The sequence below is a fragment of the Pan paniscus genome, chromosome 21 (genome assembly GCF_029289425.2).
Source record: "Pan paniscus chromosome 21, NHGRI_mPanPan1-v2.0_pri, whole genome shotgun sequence".
Classification (NCBI taxonomy): domain Eukaryota; kingdom Metazoa; phylum Chordata; class Mammalia; order Primates; family Hominidae; genus Pan; species Pan paniscus.
In genome coordinates this window covers 68,093,357-68,113,655 of record NC_073270.2, presented here as the reverse complement: position 1 = coordinate 68,113,655, position 20,299 = coordinate 68,093,357, and the positions used below count along the sequence as shown (strand labels likewise).

Genomic DNA, 20,299 nt, shown 5'->3' with positions numbered 1-20,299 from the left:
GGGAGGAAGAGGGCTATGGGAGGAGCCGCATAGGCCTGTGGGCCCAGGAAATGGCCAACACGCTGGTCTGCGGTTGGGGTTTGTGCAGCTGGAGGAGGAGCAAGGGCATGTTGGAAAGAGCAGGGCTCGGTCGGACGCCTGGGTTTGCAGTTTCCTGGGTCTGAGCTGTGTGACCGGCCCCCCCATCGTACCGCCTGCACCCCTCATCGTACCGCCTGCACCCCCCCATCGTACCGCCTGCACCCCCCCATCGTACCGCCTGCACCCCCATCGTACCGCCTGCACCCCCCCATCGTACCGCCTGCACCCCCCATCGTACCGCCTGCACCCCCCCATCGTACCGCCTGCACCCCCCCATCGTACCGCCTGCACCCCCCATCGTACCGCCTGCACCCCCCCATCGTACCGCCTGCACCCCCCATCGTACCGCCTGCACCCCCCCATCGTACCGCCTGCACCCCCCCATCGTACCGCCTGCACCCCCTATCCTCCCCGCACCCCCTATCCTCCCCGCACCACGGGCGTTGCAGCATCTCGTCCCTCTGCCTGCAGCACGGGGTCACTCTGGTGCCCATTGAGGAGTTCAGCCCGGAGTTCGTGGAGCCCCGGGTCAGCTGCATCAGCAGCCACAGCGCCTTTGGCCCCAACAGGTAATGGCAGGTAATGGGGCTGGGAGGGGCGCGGCCGAGGGCCCGGCGGCAGGGCCGGCTCTGACTCACCCACTGTGCTCTCACCAGTGCTGCCTGTCTGCCCTCGCGCTTCCCAAAGCCGCCCCAGCCCATCATCCTCAGGGACTGCCAGGTGATCCCGCTGCCGCCCAGCCTCCCGCTGACCCACGCGCAGGATCTCACTCCAGCCACGTCCCCAGCTGGACCCCAACCTCGGCCCCCCACCGCTGTGGACCCTGATGCAGAGCCCACCCTGCTGCGTGAGCCCCAGGTGAGGGCCACAGTCTCTAGAGGGACGGGGGTGTCAGGGCAGGGCTCCGGGCCCCAACCCAGGGCAGGTTGTCCAGGGGGCAGCAGGGGCTCATAGCTCAGCCTGCTCACTAGGGCCTATCCCTGCAGGCCACCGTGGTCTTCACCACCCATGTGCCCACGCTGGGCCGCTATGCCTTCCTGCTGCACGGCTACCAGCCAGCCCACCCCACCTTCCCCGTGGAAGTCCTCATCAACGCCGGCCGCGTGTGGCAGGGTGAGCGTCTGGTGTGGCGGGTGGAGAGGCTACCACACACGATGAGGCTGGAATGCCGGCGCCACAGCGTGACCTGTGCTACCTGCTATGAGCGACAGGCAACATGACTCTGTCCTGCCATCAGTTCTCAAACTAGCTGCCCTTGCAGCCCGCAGCCCCTACCCGCCCGCTCCCGTTCCCAGAAAAGCCTGGGTCTCCCCTCTGTCTCGTGCGTTGGGAAGCCCCGTTGTGCTCCATGGCACGTGGCGAATTGAGGGCTTGCCCCAGGATGCCGCTGGCAGCACATGTTGCCCTGTGTGTTTGTCTGGTTCCTGGCTCGGCCAAGCCTGGGGTCCCCCACATGGAGTTGACCGGTACCTAGAGGTGTCCCGCATGACATCTGTAGGTCATGATGTGGCCAACCCCCGTGACATGAGGGGCCGGCCTTGCAGACCTCTTGGGCACGTCCCATGCCTGTGGCCGTTGGCCAGCGGGCACTCCTTGGCTGCCCCAACGCTGCCATCTTCAACCCTCTGGGTGTCTTGGGGGCGCTAGAGATGGGGGCTTGACCCTGCTTTTCTCCCCTGCCCAGGCCACGCCAACGCCAGCTTCTGTCCACATGGCTACGGCTGCCGCACCCTGGTGGTGTGTGAGGGCCAGGCCCTGCTGGACGTGACCCACAGCGAGCTCACTGTGACCTTGCGTGTGCCCGAGGGCCGGTGGCTCTGGCTGGTGAGTCCCAGCTGATGTCCTGCTCAGGGACCAGCTGTCCTTATACTTGTCATTACCACTGTGGTACACTTGGGCTCGGTCTGTCTCTTCTGGGCCTGCTGAGGCCTGGCCTTGTGCCCAGCAAAGCAGCTCCTGCCTTTGGGGACCTCCCGATCCACCTTGTGAGGCTCCAGAGGGGCCCTGGACCCTGCACCCTGCACCCTGCTGGTCAGGGTGGCCTTCCTGGAGGAGGTGGGGCCTCCAGGAAGGAGAGGGAAGAGGAAGGCATGGCCAGCAGACAGAGATGTGGGAGACACCAGGAGGTCTCATCAATGCTGCTGCCTCCTCACGCCCCCGAAAGCTGCTGTTTGGCTTGGAGTGGCCTCCCCTGAGCAGCCAGGGCCCAGGGCTGGGCTGGGCTGGGCTGCTGCTGCCAGGACTCTGAGCTGCCTGCAGGATCCTGGTCCCAGCCAGCCTCTGGGGGCCTCCCCACTGCAGGCTCTGGGCCCGCGGGAGTGACCAGGCCTCACCCCCTAGGATTATGTACTCGTGGTCCCTGAGAACGTCTACAGCTTTGGCTACCTCCGGGAGGAGCCCCTGGATAAATCCTATGACTTCATCAGCCACTGCGCAGCCCAGGGCTACCACATCAGGTGGGCAGGGCTCTGGCAGGTCAAGGGTCCGGGGTGGGGGTCTGGGCCGGGAGCTGGCCTCACCACGTGCCCCTCCATGTAGCCCCAGCAGCTCATCCCTGTTCTGCCGAAACGCTGCTGCTTCCCTCTCCCTCTTCTATAACAACGGAGCCCGTCCATGTGGCTGCCACGAAGTAGGTGCTACAGGCCCCACGTGTGAGCCCTTCGGGGGCCAGTGTCCCTGCCATGCCCATGTCATTGGCCGTGACTGCTCCCGCTGTGCCACCGGATACTGGGGCTTCCCCAACTGCAGGCGTGAGTACCCCAGTCCTTGGGCGCCCAGTGGCAGGGAGTTGGTGCCAGAGCCCAAGGTGGACGGGTCGACCAGAAAGCAGGGTCAGGAGAATGTTCTAGAGCCTGGCAGGGCAGCATTGCTGCCCCATCTGTGGGCCTGGGCCCAGGACTCCAGCTTGCGGGCCATGCAGAAGGTTTCAGGGACCAGCAGGTGGTCCACAGTCTCTGACGATGACGTTGATTCTGAGCAGCTGCCTCCATGTCAGGAGCTGTCCAAGGCTCAGCACCCGGGGCAGGGGTCCCTGTTCTTGTCTCCCCCGCCCCCGTCACACTGCCACATCCCCTAGGGCTGCATTCTGGGCCTCTGAGAGGGGCGGGACTGGGAAGAGGGGTCAGTAAACCCTGTACCCGCCCCACAGCCTGTGACTGCGGTGCCCGCCTCTGTGACGAGCTCACGGGCCAGTGCATCTGCCCGCCACGCACCATCCCGCCCGACTGCCTGCTGTGCCAGCCCCAGACCTTTGGCTGCCACCCCCTGGTCGGCTGTGAGGAGTGTAACTGCTCAGGGCCCGGCGTCCAGGAGCTCACAGACCCTACCTGTGACACAGACAGCGGCCAGTGCAAGTGAGAGCCCAGAGCGGCATCAGCGCGGCCCCTGGTGGCCTTAAGGACAGCATTTCCTCTAGCCAGAGGGTCCTGGCACCCACCCTGCTCCCATTTGTGCTCCCTGGGTGCAGCAGCATCCTCTCCTCCACTTCTGGGAGGATGCTGCCTGGGTGGGGGGTGCCTACGAGGTCTCACTTTGGTGTGAGTGACCTGGGGTGGAGGGGCTCAGCTTCTGCCCCTGCCACAGGTGCAGACCCAACGTGACTGGGCGCCGCTGTGATACCTGCTCTCCGGGCTTCCATGGCTACCCCCGCTGCCGCCCCTGTGACTGTCACGAGGCGGGCACTGCGCCTGGCGTGTGTGACCCCCTCACAGGGCAGTGCTACTGTAAGGTGAGTGAGGGCTGGGCCCAGATCTGGCCTCTCCCTCCGGCCTCATCAGCTGAAAGTGTCCTTACGGGCCTTTTGGGGCAGCTGGGGCTTCCTAGAAGCTTTTGGGAGAGTCATCCCCATTGGCAAGTGGGTACCAGGAACCTGGGGTCAGGCACCTGGCACCTGCCGACCACTCTCACTGTCCTCTCATCCCTAGGAGAACGTGCAGGGCCCCAGATGTGACCAGTGCAGCCTTGGGACCTTCTCACTGGATGCTGCCAACCCCAAAGGTTGCACCCGCTGCTTCTGCTTTGGGGCCACGGAGCGCTGCCGGAGCTCGTCCTACACCCGCCGGGAGGTGCGCCTGCAGGACTGAGGGCATTGCCTTCTCGGGGAGGGCTTAGGTGGGACTGGATGCAAGATGGGGCCCTGTGATGTGTGGGCATCCACCCGTGTGTGCCCACAGTTCGTGGATATGGAGGGCTGGGTGCTGCTGAGCACTGACCGGCAGGTGGTGTCCCACGAGCGGCAGCCAGGGACGGAGATGCTCCGTGCAGACCTGCGGCACGTGCCTGAGGCTGTGCCCGAGGCTTTCCCCGAGCTATACTGGCAGGCCCCACCCTCCTACCTGGGGGACCGGGTAAGCAGGGCATCAGGTCTGGGGGAGGCACTTTGAGGATGGCCAGGACGCCTGAGAGGGTTGGGAGCCAGGAGTGGGGTCTGTCCAGGGAGGGGGAGCTCCATGAGGGTCCATGAGGGTGCCCAGGCCCTGTCCCGGTAGGGAATGAGCGCAAGTATCCAGGCCCAGCGCAGGGCTCTGTGCTGGGGGTGCCCAGACCACTGCTGACGGGCTCTGAGCCTGTGGCCAGAGTCTGGCCAGGTCACCTCTGTCTGTCCCGCCTCCAGGTGTCATCCTATGGTGGGACCCTCCGTTATGAACTGCACTCAGAGACCCAGCGGGGAGATGTCTTTGTCCCCATGGAGAGCAGGCCGGATGTGGTGCTGCAGGTGAGGGAGCTGAGATGATGTAGCAGGGTGGTTGGGTGGGCGTGGCGCAGTGGCACCGTGGTCCAGGCCCGTGCCAACCCTCACCTCCCCATGTGCCTTCCCAGGGCAACCAGATGAGCATCACATTCCTGGAGCCGGCGTACCCCACGCCTGGCCACGTTCACCGTGGGCAGCTGCAGCTGGTGGAGGTGAGGGGAGCTGGCTTGGGCACCCAGGTCCCTCCTGGGCCTCAGCTCATCTGGGAAGGCCGGAAGGGGTCCCAATGCTGCTGTGCCCATTCTCCGTGGTGGAAAACAGCCCAGGAGCAGAAGCGGGGTGGGGGCTGGGGAGGTCCCCACACCCGTTGTCAGACATCTTCTGCGCTGGTCACCCTGGGGGGTGTCATGCTGTCTTCCCACCTGCTTTGTGAGTCCCTGATCCCTGAGGGGTGAGCAGCTGCTCAGTAGCTGTTGGCTTCCTCCTCCATGCACTGCCTGTTAGCATCTTTTGCCCATTTCTCTTTGACTTGCAAATCTTTTTCCATTCTTTTAGAGTTCTTTGTTATTCTTGGTGCTTACCCTGTCAGACTTCAGAGTAACAACCGTCTTCTCCTGTCTCACAGCTCATCTGGTTTTTCTTTGTTTTTTTTGTTTGCTTGTTTGTTTTTGAGACAGTCTCGCTCTGTCGCCCAGGCTGGGGTGCAGTGGTGCAATCTCGGCTTACTGCAGCCTCTGCCTCCCAGGATCAAGCGATTCTTCTGTCTCAGCTTCCCAAGTAGCTGGGACTATAGGCACCTGCCACCACACCCTGATAATTGTGTATTTTCAGTAGAGATGGGGTTTCGCCGTGTTGGCCAGGCTGGTCTCGAACTCCTGACTTCAGGTGATCCTCCCACCTCAGCCTCCCAAAGTGCTGGGATTACAGGCGTGAGCCACCACACCCAGCCTGAGCTGTCTTCTGATGAACGGCCTTATAGTTAATGTACTTGAATTTATCCTTTTTTCCTTGGCAGCAAGCGTTTTTGCATCTTGTTTAAGAAAGTATTTGTCACTACTTGATCAGAAAGGACCTGCCTATGTTTTCTTCTAGAAGCTTGGCTGTTCTCTTTGTGTATTTCAATTCTTAAGGCATCTGGAGCTGGTTTGATGTGTGGTGTGAGGCAGGGATCTAGGTGCTGGCTGGCCTCATGGGAGACTGGTTTTTCTACCTGTGTGTACCTCCTCCTGCCCCATGGTCTTTGTGCCCCTCCATCCCCTACAGGGTTGGGGGGGTCTGTTCTAGGCTCCCTGTTCTGTCCCATTGAGTGTGGCCCCACTGAGGTGCCATCCTGGACCCACAGGGGAACTTCCGGCATACGGAGACTCGCAACACTGTGTCCCGCGAGGAGCTCATGATGGTGCTGGCCAGCCTGGAGCAGCTGCAGATCCGTGCCCTCTTCTCACAGATCTCCTCGGCTGTCTCCCTGCGCAGGGTGGCACTGGAGGTGGCCAGCCCAGCAGGCCAGGGGGCCCTGGCCAGCAATGTGGAGCTGTGCCTGTGCCCCGCCAGCTACCGGGGGGACTCATGCCAGGTGAGGTTAGGACAGCACCAGACTGCGAGGCGGCTCACCTGTGCACACCCTTCCCTCCAGCATCCTCCCTGTGTTCCCTTCCTTGCTGCCTCCACTTCCTGTCACCCTACTCACCTCTCTTCCTGCCCCTGCTTTTCGCAGGCTGCTGGCCAACTCATGGGCCTGCCTGTCCCCTGCTGCCTGTCTGCCTGCCCCTCGTCTGCCTGCCCCTCATCCGCCTGCCCCTCCATGCACACACCCTCCATACCCCTTTCCCACCTACCCCAGCCCCCACCACTAGGTCACCTGGACATCCCCCACCGACCATCCTGGCGTCTGCCTGTCATTCTGCCCATCCCTCGCCCACTGTGTGTCTGTCCAGCTGCTAATCTGCCCTGCTAATCTGTCTGTCTGCTGTAACTTTGCTCCTTCCGTATGAGGAGGTTTGTGGTTGAATACCTCCTAGAAGGAGTGGAAAGAGCAGGCCCTGGTCCACATGGAGGGGGTGGTCACCAGCCCCAAGGCCTGGTCATTCCCGAGACAGGACATCCGTGTGGCTTTGAGAGCTATGTTCTCAAACAGCAGCCAGGTGCTGGCCCACCTCCAGCCGGCCGAGGCCAGGAGTTCCTGACCAGCCTCTGACCCAGCGGTGACCATGCTCCACGGGTTCCCAGCGCCTCGTGCCTGCAGGATCCCTGAGGGTCTGACCTGTGAGCTTGCAGGGTGGGGCCCCTCGTCCTCTCAATCGCTGATGCCACCTGCCCCCGTACACCCTCAGGAATGTGCCCCCGGCTTCTATCGGGACGTCAAAGGTCTCTTCCTGGGCCGATGTGTCCCTTGTCAGTGCCATGGACACTCAGACCGCTGCCTCCCTGGCTCTGGCGTCTGTGTGGTGAGTAGGGGCTGGTGGGGCCAGGGGGGCAGCATTCACTGAAGGCACAGTCAAGCGTGCCAGGGAAGACCAGGGGCTGCACTTCCAGGTCAACTGAGGTCTGGGGAAGGGTGTTGCCCAGTGGGGGACCATCTGGCCTTGGGCACAAAGTCTGAGGCAGGGGTGGTGGGAGCTGCACAGACTCGGCAGTAGGATGTGGGTGTCCACCATAGGGCTGACTGTCCACTCTGCCCCAGGACTGCCAGCACAACACCGAAGGGGCCCACTGTGAGCGCTGCCAGGCTGGCTTCGTGAGCAGCAGGGAGGACCCCAGCGCCCCCTGTGTCAGCTGCCCCTGCCCCCTCTCAGTGCCTTCCAACAAGTAAGCCAGCCTCCTCCCGGGACGAGGCCCTGATGGTGCCAGGCTCCCTTCACCCAGCAGCGGGGTGGGTTCCCACTGCCCTCTGCAGAGGCCTGGACAGCTGGAGGTGTCCGTGAGGTCTGGGCCCCCGACGCCTGGCGTGTGTTCCAGCCAGAGCACAGTGTGCTCGCCCGGGCCCGGGCACTGCCAGGGGCCTAGTGACTGACGCTGCTGGTCTTTGCAGCTTCGCCGAGGGCTGTGTCCTGCGAGGCGGCCGCACCCAGTGCCTCTGCAAACCTGGTTATGCAGGTGCCTCCTGCGAGCGGTGAGCTGGGGCCAGGGCAGTGGGGCAGGGCCTGAGTGCTGACCCCAGGATATGCGAGGGTGAGCGCCACGGGCCACTGACGGCCCCTCCCCACCCTGCTCCCAGGTGTGCGCCCGGATTCTTCGGGAACCCACTGGTGCTGGGCAGCTCCTGCCAGCCATGCGACTGCAGCGGCAACGGTGACCCCAACTTGCTCTTCAGCGACTGCGACCCCCTGACGGGCGCCTGCCGTGGCTGCCTGCGCCACACCACTGGGCCCCGCTGCGAGATCTGTGCCCCCGGCTTCTACGGCAACGCCCTGCTGCCCGGCAACTGCACCCGTAGGCGTCGGGCTGGGAGGGATGCACCCTGGGGAGGGTTGCGCAGGGAGGAGGGAGGCCTGCTGGGCATACCCCATAAGTAGGCTGTGTGCCTGATGCTGGGGCCCAGCCGGGACAAGTCGGAGCCAGCCTTCTGGGTTCATGGTCAACCCTTTCTCCCCCGCTATGATCCGGTCCTCCCGCCCCAGCGATCAGGCCCTCCCGCCCCAACGATCAGGCCCTCCCGCCCCAACGATCAGGCCCCTTCACCATCAGGTCTTCCCCCGACCATCACACCCTTTCTCCCTACCACAATCAGACCCTCCCCATACCAGGATCACATCCCCCCTCCCCTACCCATGATCAGGCCTTACCCCTCTATGATCAGGCCCCCACCTTCACCATCAGACCCTCCCCCCAACCCATGACCAGCACCCCCCCACCTCACGATCACATCCCCTCTCCCCCCACAATCAGTCCCCTCTCATGGTTAGACACCACCACCAATGCCCCACCACTGGCAGCGGACACCAGCCGTCAGAGCAGGGCAGGCCATGGCAGGGAGTCTGCAGGTCCCTCGGGCCCAGGGGAGGCAGCTGGGGAGTGGGGCCAGGCTGGGACAGGAGTGGGTAGCCGGGTGGTCCGGGCGGCCTGGAGGAGACACAGCAGGAGGCAGTGAAGTGAGGGCTTAGGAGGGTGCCTAGGGGCTCCCTGGGGGGTGAGAGGGCCCAGGGCTGCAGTCACGGACCTCTTCTGCAGGGTGCGACTGTGCCCCATGTGGGACAGAGGCCTGCGACCCCCACAGCGGGCACTGCCTGTGCAAGGCGGGTGTGACTGGGCGGCGCTGTGACCGCTGTCAGGTAGGGCTGTGGGGTAAGCAGGGCTGGGTGGGTGGGGCCTAGGGACTAGAGTTGGGGCCTGGGGAGAATCTGATAGGTGGAGCTGAGGGGCAGTGTTTGATGGGCAGAGCCTCAGGGGGTGGGGCCAGATGGGCAGGACCCCTGGCTTCCAGGTTGGTCTGGGACAGTCTTGAGGGCTGGGCAGGGCAGTGACCACAGCCTGTGCCACAGGAGGGACATTTTGGTTTTGATGGCTGCGGGGGCTGCCGCCCGTGTGCTTGTGGACCGGCCGCCGAGGGCTCCGAGTGCCACCCCCAGAGCGGACAGTGCCACTGCCGACCAGGGACCATGGGACCCCAGTGCCGCGAGTGTGCCCCTGGCTACTGGGGGCTCCCTGAGCAGGGCTGCAGGCGTGAGTGCTGGCCGGTCACAGGAGGGCGGATGGGGACTTCTGAGTGGGGTATGCTCCAAGGTCCCAGGCCAGCCATGCTCACCCAAGCCCCCCCACCACAGGCTGCCACTGCCCTGGGGGCCGCTGTGACCCTCACACGGGCCGCTGCAACTGCCCCCCGGGGCTCAGCGGGGAGCGCTGCGACACCTGCAGCCAGCAGCATCAGGTGCCTGTTCCAGGCGGGCCTGTGGGCCACAGCATCCACTGTGAAGGTGCGTCCTCAACACCCCACTTCCCCACACCCGATGGAGTAGGAATCCAAGTCCCACACAGCCTGGTGACCCCAGTGTTAACTTCGACCTCCCAGAGTGGTCCCAGCTGCCTTCCATTTCCCAAGAGACCCATGCCTGTCCAACTCCAACCACGCTGAGGAGCGCTGCAGCTCCAATGCTGGCTGCACCCCTCTACTGTCCCTAGCCTTCCTGTGTGCCCTGGCCCCACCCCATCTGCTGGCCCTGCCCCCCGCACTGACCCCATCCCTCTGCTGGCCCTTCCTCCCCCACTGACCCCACCCCTCCACTGGCCCCACCCCTCTGCTGGCCCTGCCTCCCCCACTGACCCCACCCCTCCTCCACTGGCCCTACCCATCCTCTGAACCCACCCCTCCACTGACCCCACCCCCACTGGCCCCACCTCTTCCACTGGCTGCACCTCCTCCACTGGCCCCACACCTTCACTGGCCCCCTCTTCCTCCACTGGCCCCACCCCTCCACAGGCCCCACCTCCTCCACTGGCCCCCTCTTCCTCCACTGGCCCCCTCTTCCTCCACTGGCCCCCTCTTCCTCCACTGGTGCCACCCTTTCACTGACCCTGCCTCCACTGGCCCCGCCCCTTCACTGGCCCCACCTCCGGCCCCAACCCCTTGTGCTGGCCCTACCTTCTCCCTGGGTGACCCCATGCCCTTCACTCCCATCTGACTCCTACCTGACCCTATGACTCTGCCAGAACTCTGGGACGTCCCCACAGGTCCTGTGTCCCTAAGCTGACCTCATGACCTCTGGCTGAGCCCTCCCCACCCTAATGACCCCAGGGCCCCAGCTGATCATTCTCCCCTGGCCTGACCCCATGACACTGACCTGTGACCCCACATCGCCTGCAGTGTGTGACCACTGTGTGGTCTTGCTCCTGGATGACCTGGAACAGGCCGGCGCCCTCCTCCCTGCCATTCGCGAGCAATTGCGTGGCATCGATGCCAGCTCCATGGCCTGGGCCCGTCTGCACAGGCTGAACGCCTCCATCGCTGACCTGCAGGTACTGAGCGTCCTGGCCTTCCCTCCCCAACCCGGGCCAGTGCAGGCCTTCACCTTCCGCTTCCCACAGAGCCAGCTCCGGAGCCCCCTGGGCCCCCGCCATGAGACGGCACAGCAGCTGGAGGTGCTGGAGCAGCAGAGCACAAGCCTCGGGCAGGACGCACGGCAGCTAGGCGGCCAGGCAGGAGCCCCAAGACCCCCCAGGGCCCCGGGAGGCTTTCACCTGTGTTCCCTGCGGTTCGCTTGTCCTCATTCAGCAGATGTTACTTCATGCCTCATACATGTGTCAGTGCAGGGGACAGGAGCTTGAGAGTCTTAGGGGTTGACCAAGTCACTGAATTACTATCTAAACTACCTAATACATTTGTTTACAGTGTATAATATCACTCAAATGTCTTTTTTTTTTTTTTTTTTTTTTTTTTTTGAGACACAGTTTTGCTCTTGTTGCCCAGGCTGGAGTGCAATGGCTCAATCTCGGCTTACCATAACCTCTGCCTCCCGGGTTCAAGCGATTCTCCTGCCTCAGCCTCCTGAGTAGCTGGGATTACAGGCACACGCCACCATGCCCAGCTAATTTTGTATTTTTAGTACAGATGGGGTTTCTCCATGTTGGTCAGGCTGGTCTTTAACTCCTGACCTCAGGTGATCTGCCCATCTCAGCCTCCCAAAGTGCTGGGATTACAGACGTGAGCCACCGTGGCCGGCCTCAAATGTCTTAATGAGTAACTATTTCATTAAATTGACAGGAAATAACAAATGGCAAGTAATAACCAATTATTTTAGGTAACTAACAAGTGATAAATAACAAGTCATCAGATAAGAGAGTTAAATAGATAAGGGGCCCCTCTTCCCTGGGACCCTCGGCGCTCCCCCAGACCCCAGGCCCTCCCTTGCCACCCCGACCCTCGCCTACCAGCAGCATGGGCTAGTGGGCTCTTCCTCCACAGGCCGTGGGGACCCGAGACCAGGCGAGCCAATTGCTGGCCGGCACTGAGGCCACACTGGGCCATGCGAAGACGCTGTTGGCGGCCATCCGGGCTGTGGACCGCACCCTGAGCGGTAGGGGCCAGCCCAGCCAGGTTCAGGGCTCAGAGCCAGGAGGGCTGCCTGGGGTAGGGGTGGGGGTGCCTGGCCGAGCTTGGCCTGGAAGAACAGGCAGGGTCTGTCTGTTTAGATGGGAGACGACGCCTCTGGAGTGAACAGTAGGGCAGGGTCAGGAGGTCGGCGACACAGCCGTGTGGCCAGACAGGTGGCCCCGGGAGACATCAGACCCCTCGACAGCCTCCCCAGGAAACGCGCCGGTTAGATGTTCGCGCTCACAGATATCCCGTAGTGCACACTGAGACATGGGACTCAGGAGAGACTTGGCTCCCCGAGCCTGCCTAACAGGACCTGCCAGCCCAGCCTGGGGGTCGGCAGGGGGTGCCATGTCAGAGAGAGCTGGCCAGGGAGCAGGGTGGGCCAGGTGGAGAGGGGCAGGACGAGAAGGCTCAGAAGCTAGCTGAGCAGACTGGTGTCAGGGTGTTGGAGGCACTGCAGGAGGTGAGGGCCGGGCAGGTGAGGCAGCTGTGGCCTTTCGCCAGGTGCTCTAGGGGCCACCCAGGTGCGCTCAGGTTCCGGGCCGCTGGCCTGCCAAGGATGGCAGGGCTGGGGTCTCGGGCTTGGAAGCCAGCAGGCAGAGGTGCACTAGTACGGGCAGCCCCAGGCTCTGACGAACCCCTGCCCCACAGAGCTCATGTCCCAGACGGGCCACCTGGGGCTGGCCAATGCGTCGGCTCCATCAGGTGAGCAGCTGCTCCGGACACTGGCCGAGGTGGAGCGGCTGCTCTGGGAGATGCGGGCCCGGGACCTGGGGGCCCCGCAGGCAGCAGCTGAGGCTGAGTTGGCTGCAGCACAGAGATGTGAGTGGTGTTGTCCCTGGCAGGCGGGGTGGGGAGAGGCAGGGACCTGGGAGCTCCAAGGGGGAGGTCAGCATGGAGTGGCATCAGGTGGGCATCACGGGGCAGATGGATCTGGCGGGCACCAAGTGGAGACCAGGGGTCACGAAGGGGCCTGGCTTCCAGAGTGACCACCCTCACCCTGGTCTCGGCTAGTGCTGGCCCGAGTGCAGGAGCAGCTGAGCAGCCTCTGGGAGGAGAACCAGGCACTGGCCACACAAACCCGCGACCGGCTGGCCCAGCACGAGGCCGGCCTCATGGACCTGCGAGAGGCTTTGAACCGGGCAGTGGACGCCACGCGGGAGGCCCAGGAGCTCAACAGCCGCAACCAGGAGCGCCTGGAGGAAGCCCTGGTGAGGACCCCGGACTTGTTCTTCCTCCTGCTCCTCTTCCCGCCTCCTCCCTGCAATCCCTCTCCTCTCCCGCTCCTCTCCCGCTCCTCCCCTCCCCTCCCCTCCCCTCCCCTCCCCTCCCCTCGTCCTCCCCTCCCCTCCCCTCGTCCTCCCCTCCCCTCCCCTCGTCCTCCCCTCCCCTCCCCTCGTCCTCCCCTCCCCTCGTCCTCCCCTCCCCTCCCCTCGTCCTCCCCTCCCCTCCCCTCGTCCTCCCCTCCCCTCCCCTCGTCCTCCCCTCCCGTCCTCCCCTCCCCTCGTCCTCCCCTCGTCCTCCCCTCATCCTCCCCTCCTCTTCCTCCTCCCCCTTCCTCCTCCCCCTCCTCCTCCCCCTCCCCCTCCTCCTCCCTCACCCCTCCTCCTCCCTCACCCTCCTCCCTCGCCCCTCCTCCTCCCTCACCCTCCTCCCTCGCCCTCCTCTCCCCCTCCTCCCCCTCCTCTCCCCCTCCTCTCCCCCTCCTCTCCCCCTCCCTCATCCTCCTCCCCCTCCTCCCTTGCCGTCCTCCCCCTCCTCCCTCGCCCTCCTCCCCCTCCTCCCTCGCCCTCCTCCCTCTCCTCTCCCCCCTCCCCCTCTTCTCCCCTCTCCCCCTCCTCCCGTCCCCCTCCTCCGCTTCCCCCTGTCCCCCTCCTGCGCTTCCCTCTCCCCCTCCTCCCCCTCCCCCTCTCCCCCTCTCCCCCTCCTCCCCTTCCCCCTCTCCCCCTCCTCCCCCTCCTCCCCTTCCCCCTCTCCCCCTCCTCCCCTTCCCCCTCTCCCCCTCCTCCCCTTCCCCCTCTCCCCCTCCTCCCCTTCCCCCTCTCCCCCTCCTCCCCTTCCCCCTCTCCCCCTCCTCCCCTTCCCCCTCTCCCCCTCCTCCCCTTCCCCCTCTCCCCCTCCTCCCCTTCCCCCTCTCCCCCTCCTCCCCTTCCCCCCTCCCCCTCCTCCCCTTCCCCCCTCCCCCTCCTCCCCTTCCCCCCTCCCCCTCCTCCCCTTCCCCCCCTCCTCCCCTTCCCCCTCTCCCCCTCCTCCCCTTCCCCCTCTCCCCCTCCTCCCCTTCCCCCTCTCCCCCTCCTCCCCTTCCCCCTCTCCCCCTCCTCCCCTTCCCCCTCTCCCTGTCTTCTCCCCTCTCTCCCTTCTTCCCTTCCCCCCTCCCCTTTCCCCCCCTTTCCCCCCTTCCCCCCCTTCTCTTCTCTTCCTCCCCAATCTCCCCCTCCTCTTCAACCTCCTCTCCTCCTCTCACCCTCCCACTCTCCTGCTACTCCCCCTCTCTCCTTCCTCTTCTCTCCCTCCCCCCTCCCCTTCCTCCTCTCCCCCTCCCCCCTCTACCCCTCCTGCTCTGCCCCTCCCCCTCTGCCCCTCCCCCCTCCCCTTCCTGCTCTCCCCCTGCTGCTCTCCCCCTGCTGCTCTCCCCCTCCCCATTCTCCTCCCCCTCCCCATTCTCCTCCCCCTCCCCATTCTCCTCCCCCTCCCCATTCTCCTCTCCCCTCCTCCCTCCCTCTCCCCTCCTCCCCCTTGCCCCCTCCCTCCCTCTCCCCTCCTCCCCCTTGCCCCTCCCCTCCTCCCCCTTCCCCCCTCCCCTCCTCCCCCTTCCCCCCTCCCTGTCCCCTCCTCCCCCTTCCTCCTCCCCCTGTTCCCTCCTCCCTTCCCTTTCCCCTCTCCCCTTTCTCCTTCCCCTTCCCCCTCTCCCCTACTCCTCCCCCTGTCCCCCTTCCCCCTCCCTCCTCTCCCCTGCTCCCCCTTCCCTCTCCCCCTTCCCCCCTCCCCTCCCCCATCCCCTCCCCCTTCCCCTCCCCTCCCCCTCTCATCTCTCCCCTCCCCCCTCTCCTCCCCCCTCTCATCTCTCCCCTCCCCCCTCTCCTCCCCCCTCTCATCTCTCCCCTCTCATCTCTCCCCTCTCCCCTCTCCTCCCCCCTCTCATCTCTCCCCTCCCCCCTCTCCTCCCCCCTCTCATCTCTCCCCTCTCCCCTCTCCTCCCCCCTCTCATCTCTCCCCTCCCCCCTCTCCTTCCCTTCCCCCTTCCCCCCTCTCCTTCCCTTCCCCCTTCCCCCCTCTCCTTCCCTTCCCCCCCTCCCCCTCTCCCCTTCCCCCTTCCCCTCTCCCCTTCCCCTCCTCTCTCCCCTTCCTCTCTCCTCCCTCTTCTCCTGTCCTCTTCTCCTGTTCTCTCCCTCCCCACTCCCCATCTGCTCATCATCCCCCTCCCCCTCCTTGTCCCTCCCTAATCCTCATCCCTTTCCCCAGCTCCTCTATTCTCTCCTTCCCCTTCCCCTCCTCTCATTTCCCCATCTCTCCCCACCCCCTCCCATCCTTTCTTCCTCTTCTCCCCCTCCCTGTCCCCTCCCTTTTGCCCCCTTCCCCCCTTCCTTTCTCTTCTTCCCCACTTTTCTCTCTACCCCTCCATCCTCCTCCTTCCCTCATACTCACACGTTCTACCCCTCCCCTCCTCACCCCCCATACTCACCCTCTTTTCTTCTCCCTTCCCTGCCCTGCTGTCCACCCCATCACATCCTTTATTCTTTTCTTACCCCTCATTGTCCCCAACTCCCCTGCATTGCCTTCAGCAAAGGAAGCAGGAGCTGTCCCGGGACAATGCCACCCTGCAGGCCACTCTGCATGCGGCTAGCGACACCCTGGCCAGCGTCTTCAGATTGCTGCACAGCCTGGACCAGGCTAAGGAGGTGAGTGCAGCCCCTGGCCCCTGTCACCACCCCATCCACGGCCAACTCCCTCCCAGGCCCGTGGGCAGCTTTGTGTGCACACTTGCGTGCAGAGCCCGCCCTCGGGGTCGTGGATCAGGTGGCTGTGAGCAGGAGGAGGGGCTGCTAAGTCCACTCGAATTCCAGGAGCTGGAGCGCCTCGCCGCCAGCCTGGACGGGGCTCGGACCCCCCTGCTGCAGAGGATGCAGACCTTCTCCCCGGCGGGCAGCAAGCTGCATCTAGTGGAGGCCGCCGAGGCCCACGCACAGCAGCTGGGCCGGCTGGCACTCAATCTGTCCAGGTGCGTGGCCAGGAGAGGAGGGGCCCTGGGCCCACCCTGGGGATGCAGACAGGGCCTTGGGAGGGCCAGCTGGTCTGGGAAGGCTCCTAGGGGCTAAGGCTGTTGTCCTCAAAGAAGCCAGGCCTTCCTCAGCTCCACGGCAGGCTGGGGCCCAGAGTGACAGGAGCAGTACACCCAGCAGGCGACAGGCACGGGCAAAGACCTGGAGGCGGGACTTGGCGGGCAGGCGCAGGCACGGCTGGTTGTGAGCGCAGGAGGCTGGAGAGCCAGGCCGAGGGCATCTGCGCTTACCCACTCCTTCGACCCTCCCTTCTGCCGCAGCATCATCCTGGACGTCAACCAGGACCGCCTCACCCAGAGGGCCATCGAGGCCTCCAGCGCCTACAGCCGCATCCTGCAGGCCGTGCAGGCTGCCGAGGACGCTGCTGGCCAGGCCCTGCAGCAGGCGGACCACACGTGGGCGGTGAGGCCCCTCACTTCCCCTCAGCCCCAGCAGGAGCGCCCCCACTGCCTGCACCTCCCGCAGCCCCGGCCTGCGTGTCTGAGCCACGGTCTGCCCTGGCATCCACAGACGGTGGTGCGGCAGGGCCTGGTGGACCGAGCCCAGCAGCTCCTGGCCAACAGCACTGCACTAGAAGAGGCCATGCTCCAGGAACAGCAGAGGCTGGGCCTTGGTGAGTGCTGGGCTCCGATGGGGGCCCTTAGGCCTGCTGGGCATCTGAGCTCCCAGGGACCCTCAGCCCCCAGCCACATGCACGCGTGGGGTTTGTGGGTCACTGCAGCATGGTTTGGGGTTGGGAGAGCTTTGGAGATGGCTCCCCAGCTGCTTGTGTGTCAGCCCTGGGGAGCCCTGCAGGGGAGTCCAGGTGCCTCCTGCGAGGCACCGGCTGCCACTGAGGCACCAGCTGAGCCACAGGGCACAGGGCAAGAGATACGTGGCCTCTGCTCTGCTGACCTGAGGGCCACACGCGTGCCAAGCTGAGCAATGAGAAAGGTGTGAGCTGCTAGGACCAGAGGGCTGTCTCTTCTGAGCCTCTATTGTTTCATCTGTACAATGGGGACAGCTATGCCTGCAGTGGGACCAGAGGCCTTCAGGGAACAGAGGCCACGCTGAGACTGAACACCTCCCCACAGGCCAAGGGACTCCATGTCTGAGTGTCCTTGTCTATCTATCTGCTGTGTGTCAGCCTTGGTCCTCCTGGGGTCAGAAGGGTGGAGGTGGGCTGCAATTGTATACTCGGGGTGAAGCTGCCTGGGAGCTGAAGCTGCCTCCCCCGCAGTGTGGGCTGCCCTCCAGGGTGCCGGGACCCAGCTCCGAGATGTCCGGGCCAAGAAGGACCAGCTGGAGGCGCACATCCAGGTGGCGCAGGCCATGCTTGCCATGGACACAGGTATGCGGAGCCTGGGCCTGGCTCTCGCAGCCGGCCGACCATGAGGCTCTGTGACAGTGGCGCTGGCCACATGTGGTTGGTGAGCGCTCACTGTGCTGCTGAAGGGACCCCCACAGTGGGCAGCTGGGGCCAGACACAGAAAGCCTACCAGGGAGGTGCCAGGGCTGCAGATAGCACAGACAGCCCCAGCCGTCGGGAGCCTGGCAAGCTTGGAGGTGCTTTGGGTAGAAATGGAGGTATAGGTGGGAGGGCTGTAGGCCTGGGGGGGGGATTGGGGCACACCCTGCAGGAAGGGCACCCAGGAGGGCACAGTGGTCAGCGTGGCTGGAACCAAGGGGCTGGCAAGACCTTGGGTGGTGAGGACCAGGGCTCCCACCCTGAGCGGCTTGGAGCAGAGGACGATGTGGCCTCACCCAGTTTCTGAGGGACCCCTGTGGCTGCGGACTGTTCCCAGCAAGCCCAGGAGAGATGGTGGGGGCCAGGTGGTGGGAGGTGACATGGGGCACATGTCCAGGGACCAGCTGTGGCCTGAGAGGCTGGGTGCCTGTCCTGGCATGGAGGGGGCGTCTGGTGGAGGCATTTAGGATGGGTTTGGATTGCACTGAGCAGCGGGGTGTGAGGGTCTCACACGATCCATAGGGGGTTGGATGTCCCTGTTGCTGGCCCAACAGAAAGACTTGGGGACATGAAGCCAGGATGGTCCCCGCTGGCCCCTGCTGAGCCTGCCCTCTGCCCACCACAGACGAGACAAGCAAGAAGATCGCACACGCCAAGGCTGTGGCTGCTGAAGCCCAGGACACCGCCACCCGTGTGCAGTCCCAGCTGCAGGCCATGCAGGAGAGTGTGGAGTGGTGGCAGGGCCAATACGAGGGCCTGCGGGGCCAGGACCTGGGCCAGGCGGTGCTCGACGCAGGCCGCTCAGGTGCGCCCATGGCCCTCGCGGTGCCCCTGATGGAGGCGGGCAGGGTGGGGGGCAAAGGTCTCAGGTCTCCCTCTCTGCAGTGTCTACCCTGGAGAAGACGCTGCCCCAGCTGCTGGCCAAGCTGAGCATCCTGGAGAACCGTGGGGCGCACAACGCCAGCCTGGCCCTGTCCGCCAGCATTGGCCGCGTGCGAGAGCTCATTGCCCAGGCCCGGGGGGCTGCCAGCAAGGTGGGTGAGAGTCCCAGGGGAAGGTGGACATCAGGGAGGGTGGTGGTGGACGCTGATGGACCGTGCCCCGCAGGTCAAGGTGCCCATGAAGTTCAACGGGCGCTCAGGGGTGCAGCTGCGCACCCCACGGGATCTTGCCGACCTTGCTGCCTACACTGCCCTCAAGTTCTACCTGCAGGGCCCAGAGCCTGAGCCTGGGCAGGGTACCGAGGATCGCTTTGTGATGTACATGGGCAGCCGCCAGGTACCGGGCTGGCTGGGTGGATGCGGCCCGAGCTCAGGCTCTGTTTGGAAATGAGCGGTGCCTGGTCCCTGGTCCCCATCCCGACTGTGTGTCTGTCACTGCCGCAGGCCACTGGGGACTACATGGGTGTGTCTCTGCGTGACAAGAAGGTGCACTGGGTGTATCAGCTGGGTGAGGCGGGCCCTGCAGTCCTAAGCATCGATGAGGACATTGGGGAGCAGTTCGCAGCTGTCAGCCTGGACAGGTGGGAGGCCCAGGAGAGAGGCCGGATGCCTCCAACTGCAGGGCCTGTGCCCGTTCGCCATCTCTCCCCTCTCTGTGTGCACCCACCACCCTTCACCCCTCCATGCCCACCTGCCACCCCTCGCCTCTCCGTGCCCACCCGCCACCCCTCGCCTCTCCGTGCCCACCCGCCACCCCTCGCCTCTCCGTGCGCACCCGCCACCCCTCGTCTCTCCGTGCGCACTCGCCACCCCTCGCCTCTGCCCTCAGGACTCTCCAGTTTGGCCACATGTCCGTCACAGTGGAGAGACAGATGATCCAGGAAACCAAGGGTGACACGGTGGCCCCTGGGGCAGAGGGGCTGCTCAACCTGCGGCCAGACGACTTCGTCTTCTACGTCGGGGGGTACCCCAGTACCTTCACGGTGAGCCCGCCCGGCCTGGGGCAGCCTGGGAGGGGCTCCGCAGCCCCGAGTCGCTTGTGTCCTGGAGAGCCGCGGGTTCTCTTGGTATCTTGCCTCAGTCCGTCCTGCTGTAGTCTGAAGTCCCCTTGGTCCATCCTGGAGGGGAGGCGCCTCAGGCCAGGTGCCCTGACCTAGCCCTGTGCCCACAGCCCCCTCCCCTGCTTCGCTTCCCCGGCTACCGGGGCTGCATCGAGATGGACACGCTGAATGAGGAGGTGGTCAGCCTCTACAACTTCGAGAGGACCTTCCAGCTGGACACGGCTGTGGACAGGCCTTGTGCCCGGTGCGTGTGGCCTGCCCTCCCCGTCTCCACCCACCCCACCCCACCCTCCGCTGACCCCAGAATCTCCGACCTGCAGCTCCAAGTCGACCGGGGACCCGTGGCTCACGGACGGCTCCTACCTGGATGGCACCGGCTTCGCCCGCATCAGCTTCGACAGTCAGATCAGCACCACCAAGCGCTTCGAGCAGGAGCTGCGGCTCGTGTCCTACAGCGGGGTGCTCTTCTTCCTGAAGCAGCAGGTACGCCAGGCACACCCGTCCTGCCATCCCCACTTGCACTGACCCTGCCCCACACTAACCCTGCCCTGTTTCTGCAGAGCCAGTTCCTGTGCTTGGCCGTGCAAGAAGGCAGCCTCGTGCTGTTGTATGACTTTGGCGCCGGCCTGAAAAAGGCTGTCCCACTGCAGCCCCCACCGCCCCTGACCTCGGCCAGCAAGGCGGTAGGGCCAGGGTGGGGACCAGGGTGGCAGGGAGAGGAGATGGAACGATGGGGACGGGGCAGGCCGCAGGGACACAGCTGGCCCTGGAG

The 20,299-nt window shown here is 64.9% G+C and overlaps 1 protein-coding gene across 5 annotated transcripts in view; it reads left to right on the top strand.

The window, feature by feature from the left end:
* The window catches only part of LAMA5 (laminin subunit alpha 5), a 61,948-nt gene that overhangs the window by 37,633 nt on the left and 4,016 nt on the right, over positions 1 to 20,299 (top strand). For all 5 annotated transcript variants that reach the window (XR_010111032.1, XR_010111033.1, XM_063601133.1 and 2 more), the window contains exons 29-66: positions 553 to 650; positions 738 to 939; positions 1,068 to 1,194; positions 1,766 to 1,905; positions 2,422 to 2,537; positions 2,620 to 2,831; positions 3,230 to 3,434; positions 3,664 to 3,808; positions 4,005 to 4,145; positions 4,254 to 4,427; positions 4,694 to 4,795; positions 4,900 to 4,983; positions 6,114 to 6,344; positions 7,102 to 7,215; positions 7,452 to 7,576; positions 7,800 to 7,880; positions 7,986 to 8,200; positions 8,939 to 9,039; positions 9,250 to 9,430; positions 9,532 to 9,681; positions 10,569 to 10,720; positions 10,790 to 10,900; positions 11,667 to 11,778; positions 12,450 to 12,620; positions 12,813 to 13,009; positions 15,581 to 15,697; positions 15,863 to 16,017; positions 16,339 to 16,480; positions 16,589 to 16,691; positions 17,298 to 17,408; positions 18,151 to 18,330; positions 18,411 to 18,559; positions 18,633 to 18,803; positions 18,911 to 19,047; positions 19,296 to 19,449; positions 19,638 to 19,771; positions 19,848 to 20,010; positions 20,088 to 20,210. Coding sequence is in view for 3 of the 5 variants with exons in the window: in XM_063601133.1 (XP_063457203.1) it covers positions 553 to 650; positions 738 to 939; positions 1,068 to 1,194; positions 1,766 to 1,905; positions 2,422 to 2,537; positions 2,620 to 2,831; positions 3,230 to 3,434; positions 3,664 to 3,808; positions 4,005 to 4,145; positions 4,254 to 4,427; positions 4,694 to 4,795; positions 4,900 to 4,983; positions 6,114 to 6,344; positions 7,102 to 7,215; positions 7,452 to 7,576; positions 7,800 to 7,880; positions 7,986 to 8,200; positions 8,939 to 9,039; positions 9,250 to 9,430; positions 9,532 to 9,681; positions 10,569 to 10,720; positions 10,790 to 10,900; positions 11,667 to 11,778; positions 12,450 to 12,620; positions 12,813 to 13,009; positions 15,581 to 15,697; positions 15,863 to 16,017; positions 16,339 to 16,480; positions 16,589 to 16,691; positions 17,298 to 17,408; positions 18,151 to 18,330; positions 18,411 to 18,559; positions 18,633 to 18,803; positions 18,911 to 19,047; positions 19,296 to 19,449; positions 19,638 to 19,771; positions 19,848 to 20,010; positions 20,088 to 20,210 (5,526 nt within the window). In the remaining 2 variants the exon portion in view is untranslated. The remainder of the gene's footprint in view (positions 1 to 552; positions 651 to 737; positions 940 to 1,067; positions 1,195 to 1,765; positions 1,906 to 2,421; positions 2,538 to 2,619; positions 2,832 to 3,229; positions 3,435 to 3,663; positions 3,809 to 4,004; positions 4,146 to 4,253; positions 4,428 to 4,693; positions 4,796 to 4,899; positions 4,984 to 6,113; positions 6,345 to 7,101; positions 7,216 to 7,451; positions 7,577 to 7,799; positions 7,881 to 7,985; positions 8,201 to 8,938; positions 9,040 to 9,249; positions 9,431 to 9,531; positions 9,682 to 10,568; positions 10,721 to 10,789; positions 10,901 to 11,666; positions 11,779 to 12,449; positions 12,621 to 12,812; positions 13,010 to 15,580; positions 15,698 to 15,862; positions 16,018 to 16,338; positions 16,481 to 16,588; positions 16,692 to 17,297; positions 17,409 to 18,150; positions 18,331 to 18,410; positions 18,560 to 18,632; positions 18,804 to 18,910; positions 19,048 to 19,295; positions 19,450 to 19,637; positions 19,772 to 19,847; positions 20,011 to 20,087; positions 20,211 to 20,299) is intronic.